This window comes from Lotus japonicus, chromosome 1, assembly GCF_012489685.1.
Source record: "Lotus japonicus ecotype B-129 chromosome 1, LjGifu_v1.2".
NCBI lineage: Eukaryota > Viridiplantae > Streptophyta > Magnoliopsida > Fabales > Fabaceae > Lotus > Lotus japonicus.
Genome location: NC_080041.1, coordinates 13,256,504 through 13,263,846, shown reverse-complemented (window position 1 = coordinate 13,263,846; position 7,343 = coordinate 13,256,504). Strand labels below are relative to the sequence as shown.

At 34.6% G+C, this 7,343-nt stretch overlaps 1 protein-coding gene across 3 annotated transcripts; it reads left to right on the top strand.

Annotated features, from left to right (window-relative positions):
* The first annotated feature begins 1,057 nt into the window (after positions 1-1,057).
* LOC130733725 (pyridoxal kinase) lies at positions 1,058-6,983 on the top strand. 3 transcript variants are annotated; one of them, XM_057585971.1, is made up of 13 exons: positions 1,058-1,205; positions 1,388-1,500; positions 1,659-1,752; positions 1,841-1,945; positions 2,130-2,213; positions 2,561-2,634; positions 2,849-2,913; positions 3,740-3,803; positions 4,655-4,720; positions 5,500-5,556; positions 6,302-6,346; positions 6,442-6,495; positions 6,677-6,983. In XM_057585971.1, exons 2-13 carry the CDS (start codon positions 1,423-1,425, stop codon positions 6,815-6,817), a joined length of 927 nt encoding a protein of 308 aa, XP_057441954.1. In that variant the 5' UTR covers positions 1,058-1,205; positions 1,388-1,422; the 3' UTR covers positions 6,818-6,983. The 3 variants fall into 3 exon arrangements, 2 of the variants coding, with proteins under 2 accessions (XP_057441954.1, XP_057441953.1); XM_057585970.1 differs by lacking the exon at positions 1,058-1,205 and having other exon boundaries at positions 1,222-1,500; XR_009017577.1 differs by lacking the exons at positions 1,058-1,205; positions 6,442-6,495; positions 6,677-6,983 and having other exon boundaries at positions 1,219-1,500; positions 4,655-4,756; positions 6,302-6,345.
* The last annotated feature ends 360 nt before the right edge of the window (positions 6,984-7,343 follow it).

The following is a 7,343-nucleotide window of genomic DNA, read 5'->3' as shown; positions in this document are numbered from 1 at the left end:
AGATATAACTCCGCTAGCTAGCATAAAAACATAACCAATGTAGATTTTGGGAATCAATGTTACCGATGTAATTTGAACCGGAGTAGCCATTCACTTCCAAATCATCAACATGTTTGTACATCATTATGAAGTTCTTTGTTCCTTAAAGAGATGTCAGTACCTTTTTTGGCAGCTCTCTAGTGCTCAACACCTCGATAATATATTGCTAAACCTCCAACATCATCTGCAATGTTGGGCCTAGTGTAAACCTGAGCATGCATAAGGCTTCCAACAAGTGAAACATATAGGTATTCTTCACGATTTCTTGTTCCAAATAATTTTTGGGCCATTGACTCAAATTAAGTTTGTCACCCTTCACAACGGTAGACTTGACGAAAAATATTTCATGTTAACTCTTCTCAAAACTTTGTTGATATAAGTCGCTTAAGATAAATTTAAAATACATCCAAATCTTTCTCCATTGATCTAGTCAAACAAATGATTATTCAAAAACTTTAAGTTATTGAAACATGAATAATTTGATATTATTATTTCTAACGTGTTATCTCACGCAAGAACCCGTGTAGACTTGCCTAATTTGATTTGAAGCGTGGACAATACACAAGTCTACTTACCATGTACTGATATACAATTTTTTTACTATAAGATTTGAGAGTAACAATGATCAAACTTTATACCTTATCAAGAATTTAATACCATATCAAATAACTAATTAACTCAAATGCTTAAACTATTAAACTCTTAAATTAATGTCACATCCATAACTTTAGACTATTATTTATACCAACAACTATGCTTGCCTACAGTCAAAATTTGAATTTTAAAAGCACACATACAAAAATCTCAAATTTCAACATGGAAAAACATGTGAATTTGGTCGGGTTCAGGCTTCTATACATTAATCTTATTTTCTCCCAAGCCAACCCGACAAACACTACCTAAACAAAACCAATTTTTTACCTGCTAACTTTCCCATTTTGGGTTCACCGGTGAATGTGATTACAGCTTGCCAAATTTTAAGTCAAACATCCACGTCATATCCGAGTCACCCTACTATTATTTTCTTACTTTTTAATTATTATTTTTACTAAAATCTCCTAATTCTCTCTTTCACCAGTTTCACACAACATTGTAAGTGGTCGTTGTTTGTTCCTCTTCCATTTTCTCATCACACTACATTTTCCCGAGAAAATCACATTTTCCCGGTAAAACACCTCTCTCTTTCTTTCTCTCTTTTCCAAATCCTCCATTATCTAAATCTCTTTCGCTCTCCACGTGTTTGTTCAAAGTCGATGCATCATGCACAGGAGCCTCACCTATATACGCGCATTCGATTTCGCAGTTTCATCTCATAACAATAATCTTAACTTCCGTTTTCTTATCTCAGATTCAAACCCGAGAAGAAACTCCAGGAATTCATCCATGGCGCCTCCGATTCTCTCCCTTGCTCTTCCCTCCGAGACCGGTCGCGTTCTCAGCATTCAATCTCACACCGTTCAGGTTTTCTTTCCCCTTTTCAATGTGTAAAACTATTTACAATTTTGATTGATTCTACTTAGCTTCAGCTATTGCATGTTCTGTATTGGCATGATCATGAGTGTCTTCTGGTTTAGGAATTACATTGACATTGTGGCTGAGTTTGCTGTTGTTGTTGTCAGGGTTATGTTGGGAATAAATCAGCTGTGTTCCCACTGCAACTTTTGGGCTATGATGTGGATCCAATCAATTCTGTGCAGTTTTCGAATCACACAGGCAAGCTGTTTCTATTGCTTCCATTTCTTGATTCCTCCTCTGAATAATAGTGGGGTTTATGATTGATGGATTTTTGGGGACTATGCAGGGTACCCAACTTTTAAGGGTCAGGTTTTGGATGGAAAGCAACTATGGGAACTTGTAGAAGGACTTGAAGCTAATGATCTCTTGTACTACACTCACTTATTAACAGGTGTGTGTAATTTAATTGTTACTCCATCAGGGACTGAAATTGTTTTTTTCTTTTTCGCGGGGGGAGTAGACTTTTATGCATTGCAGTGCTGTTGTCTAAATTGACAGTTTTCCACATTTTAATTTTGTTTCTAGTTTTAATTTTAGTTACTCTAATTATTTGGATCTGTCTCATGTACTTTCAGGTTACATTGGTTCAGTTTCTTTTCTCAGCACTGTATTGGAGGTTGTCAGCAAGCTTCGCTCGATAAACCCTGAGCTTATATATGGTAAGACCTGAGAGCACTGGAAATGCTTAAGTTCATGGGTTGGTTTAATTTGGTTCAATTCTATTTGAGATGCAGATTTGATATTAATTATAGCTTATTAATGCAAATACCAAAGTTTGAACATTTTAGGAACAAAATTGAACCAAGAGAAAGCTTAGAACTTCCCAAAGCAAACCACTAATTTTGGTTTGATGCAGTTTCAGCTCTCATTTTTTGTTGCTATTTTTATTGTCAGGGTTAGCGGTTGTCCTGGGGAATGACATGTCTTTATAGAAAATTTTCCCTTTATTTTGTATTTCTAGAGAGGAGTTGCCTAAACATGTGTCTGCAATTTGTTTCCTTTTCAGTATGTGATCCAGTGTTGGGTGATGAAGGGAAGCTTTATGTTCCGGAGGAGCTGGTGTCAGTGTACCGTGAGAGGGTAAGACTGATAATATACACAACATGACCAGTTCAAATATATATAAACTTCTCTAACAAAACTATGCATCCCAAGCTTATGTCTCGTATAACTGAAAATTATATTTTAATACATTATTATTGAGTACCTATTTATGAGATGGTAGAAGCATCATGCTTTTAATGCCTATAATTCTTAACTTGTTTTGACATCTCAGTAACACACATTTTGGTAGGTTGTTCCTATGGCTTCAATGTTGACTCCCAACCAGTTTGAAGCAGAACTATTATCAGGACACAGGTAATTATAATAGAATTAAGATTACTCAAATTTACTCTGTCAGGAAATCACTGATATGTAAAACTATGTGCGCGTGTGAGTACGTAAGGAAAACTACCTTTTGGAAATGCATAGCATCCCCTGTATGCCTCAGACATTTCATATCTTCGATCTCTTTTGATTTTGCAGTATAGCTTGTATCATCTTGCTTTTGTTTTTTCTGGTACATAAATCAATTCCTTGACTAAGTTTGTGAGTAAACATTGCATTTCTTGAGATGGATAGGAATGAAGAAGTAGAGACACAAATTATTTGAAGTACATTTACTCTGTTTATTTCATGGTTTTTTTGTGTGGAGGGGGGATGGGCTTATCAATATTAATGGTCCCCTTCTCATGTGCATTGACATCTTTGTTTATGTGTTCTGCATGCTATGTGTTAGTTTGGGGTTTGGATACTGTCCACAATCCACATTGATGGAAAGGGTCTTGTTCGTTTTTTAGTAGGATGTTGCATGTGCATTGTGCACTGATGTCCGTGCCTCTGTGGGCACTTGTTGGTGATGCATTTGCCATTAATTAGGTTTAGAGCTAAAGTCACACCCACCGGTCACATTTTTTTCATATGTCTAGAAGGCATCGAGTGATTGAAATATTATTTTCAACATATGAAATACAACAGATTGGGTTTAGAACACATTTTGTGGTCTTCAATTGTTTTAATTTTTTCCTCTCTCCGCTGGGAGCCTGGGAGCTGGAACTATCAATTTTTGTCTATTTATTCTGTTTGTTGATTTTCTAGAACATATCTGGTTTATGTTTTAACTTTGAATATATATATGTCACAGGATTCAGTCTGAAGGAGATGGTCGAGAAGCTTGTAACTCGCTTCATGCAGTTGGACCTTCAAAGGTTTGCTTCCAATCTTCTATGTTTGAAATTTTTCCCAGTTAGGTGGGTGGGGATTGAAATCGCTGAGTTCCAAACTGCTTTTTTGTCCCTCTTTGGACAGTCTTCTTGTTTTGATCCTGACTTTCCCTTCTGATCTATGTCTTGACATGTACTAGGACCAATTAGTCACAAATGTCTCATGCATTTTCTTGTGCTCAGGGATTTTGAACAGATAATGAAGATTCACTAGATCTATCTTCTTTCAGTTGCAGCTTAATGATTTGGATGAATTCCTGTTTTATTCCATAGGAAGCATGCTGATATTTAGTGTACACTGTACATTAATAGAAAAAAAAATCAAACTGCTGTTTTATTCTTTACTACTGAAATATCAGTACAACAGTTATACACATTTCAATCATATGGCTCTGTTGAAAGGTGGAATCCTATCACTTCAGCCTGTCTTCCACCATATGCATCCTTTCACTGATGGTAAAACATAATCTGAAATCAATGCTGAGCTTTAAGGATTACAGGCTTCAATCTTTTTCAAACCCAAACATTCTATTCTGATTTTAGCTATGCTTCAATATTTTTCTTGCATTTTTTCCTAGTTCACCTATTTCTTTACATAATAAAGTTCTGATGGTTTCCTGGCTCCATGAAAATTTTGGATTTTAAATTCGTACAAGATATAAGTGGGAGATAGCAATGACTGAAATTTGTACACTCTGCTGTAAAGACGCCTGCAGGCCCACACACACAAAAAAAGTTGTCTAAACCTAATGTTGCAACTAACTGAACTTTTCTTATAATGATTGTTCTGTTTCTCACAATCATTAAGCTAATGTATCATGTATGTGCATCCTCAGGTTGTAATTACAAGTATAAGTATAGATGGGAATCTTCTCCTCATTGGAAGCCATCAAAAGGAAAAGGTGGGATAAATGTCACGTATAATGTTATTATCAATGGTAATATTTTATTTCTAACTTCAGAGTTCAGATATATGAATAATAGTATAGATCAATATTATTGACTTTTTGTAATTAGCTTATGGTATGTGTCTGCTTGCCCCTTTAATAGTTCTGAGAACCAAACTGAGTAGACTAGTCAATTTGATTTAAAAAACTGGTGAACTGGCTAATTGTCCAATTTGTTAACATATGGTACCTGGAGAAGCTGCGAACCAATGTAAACTAGGACTGAAGCTGGTTTAGAGCCAAACTAGCAATCAGTTGGGTTTAAACAGTTGATGTGGTGCAAATTATGGTAATGTTGCACAATGTGGATAAGCCACATGATCACCAGATTACACAAGTAAAAGCTAGTGCAGGTGGGGTTGGACCAAAGTCCATTCACTTAGGGGATTTGGCTAGTGTCACACCAATGTGTTAATTTGTTTTTATTAATATATGCTTTATGGGTAAAATGTTTATTTTTCTGTCACTCAATGATTATAATAAAACTGCAAAATTTCATTGATGGTATTCAGTATTTAAAGTTTTAAACACTTTCATTTTACAGAAAATAGAAATTTCTTTTTTTTTTTCTAGACATGCATATCCACTAGTTTTGATTTTTCAAAACATGTTTATCAAAACACACTAACCATGGGAACACTGAAGTATAAAGCGTGGAATTTCTATTTAGTCATACTCTGAAGTCTGACCTCTTCATAAGAACCTCTTAAATTTGTATTGCCTTTTGTGTGCAGGGACATCCTCCCAAACAATTTAAAATCGCGATTCCCAAATTACCAGCTTATTTTACGGTATGAATATTCTATATATAGTTCTGTTGATTTATTTAGTGTTTGTCGTGCAATCCATAAAACATTGTGTTAACTACTTAAGTTTCTTTGGAGTCAAACATGAATGAAATTCAGCTGAAACCAAGTGGCTGTTATTTGTAAGCTATATGGATTATGATAAATTATCACTCATATATTGTCTATCTATTTCCCTAAATAGGTGAGAGCTATGTGTATTGCTACTCATTAGTGTGTACATCCGGAATAAATGCCCTTTTTCTGAGTTTCCATTACAAAAAATTGAAAGACAAAAATTTCTTGACATCAAATTTCCATCGAAACTAAAAAATACTGCATATTGTTCCCGTTTACATTGTTCTCCTTGGGAAAAAATGATGAGGAATGCAGTTCACTTACATGAGTTGCATCATTTAACCGCTTTGCAAACTAGCTTCCAACAAATTCCACCTTACATACTTCTGTCAAACACAGTTATGTAGTGCCCAAGTAGACAGGACATACTGCTTTAACTGCTAATTGTCTAATGAACCTGGTGCTTGTTAGGCAGTATGAAGTATTGGACGTGTTATCCAATTCCAGACAATGAAAAGAAAGAATAAAAAACTCAATCCAAGAAACTTTCAAACCAGCCAAATTGACTTAAAAATTTATTCTATAAAGTTATCTATTCCTATTCTGCTAAAAACTGCCTTCATGCAGTCGATAACAGTTGCTTTAATTATGTTTAATGTTCTTATGTTTGTAGGGAACGGGAGATCTCATGACTGCACTTCTTCTTGGTTGGAGCAACGTAATGAATGCCATTGCTTAATGGTTATGGCTTTGATTATAGTCTTCCTTGTAATTACATCATATGAACCTAAAATATGCCTTTACTCATCGCAGAAATACCCGGACAACCTTGAGAAGGCTGCAGAACTTGCTGTATCAAGCTTGCAGGTACTTTTTTTTAAATACATACTATCAATCTTGTTCTTTTTAGATTAAACAAATTATTCCTAGTCCTGAGATTTTAAAATTTGGATAATTTCGGTGAATAGACCGGGTTACCATATCATTACCAAAAAAAAAATTTCCCAATGATAGATGATCAATGGTGTAACGATGACAATGTATGCAGGCACTTTTGCAAAGGACACTTAATGACTACAAAAGCGCTGGACATGATCCACAGTCAACCAGTTTAGAGATCAGATTAATTCAAAGCCAGGATGATATTCGCACTCCACAAGTCAAATTCAAAGCTGAAATATACAGCTAAGTTGATGATATGATATGAAATATACAGATAAATTGTATTTAAACTTTTTTGTGAGAATGGTGTTAGAACTTAGAACTCAAGACATAAACGGTGAGGAGGAAAGTTGCTTCTTTCTTCGTCTATTTCTTTGTTCAAATATAGAAAATTGAGTTATGATGTTGAGTAATTACACTGCAAGCCCAGCCCTTTAAAACCAAGTCACTTTAAACCGATATGGCAGATAACAAATAAATAGGAATAGTGTTCTGTAAGATGTTCATTTTCAAATATAATCCTCTTTAAATACTTATAATTTTTCGAAAAAGTAAGTATTGAATGTTTTTTATATTTTAAATGTATAGATAGTTTATTAAAGATTTGTAACCAATGAACTTAATACACTGGCTAGCATTTTTATTATAAATTATGATTAAATTTTTTCTCGGGTTTCCTTTTTGTAAATTATTGAGTTTTTCTCTACATGAAACCCTCAATATATGGTTCACATTATGTGTATCATCCAACATTGAAATGAATTACATTATTC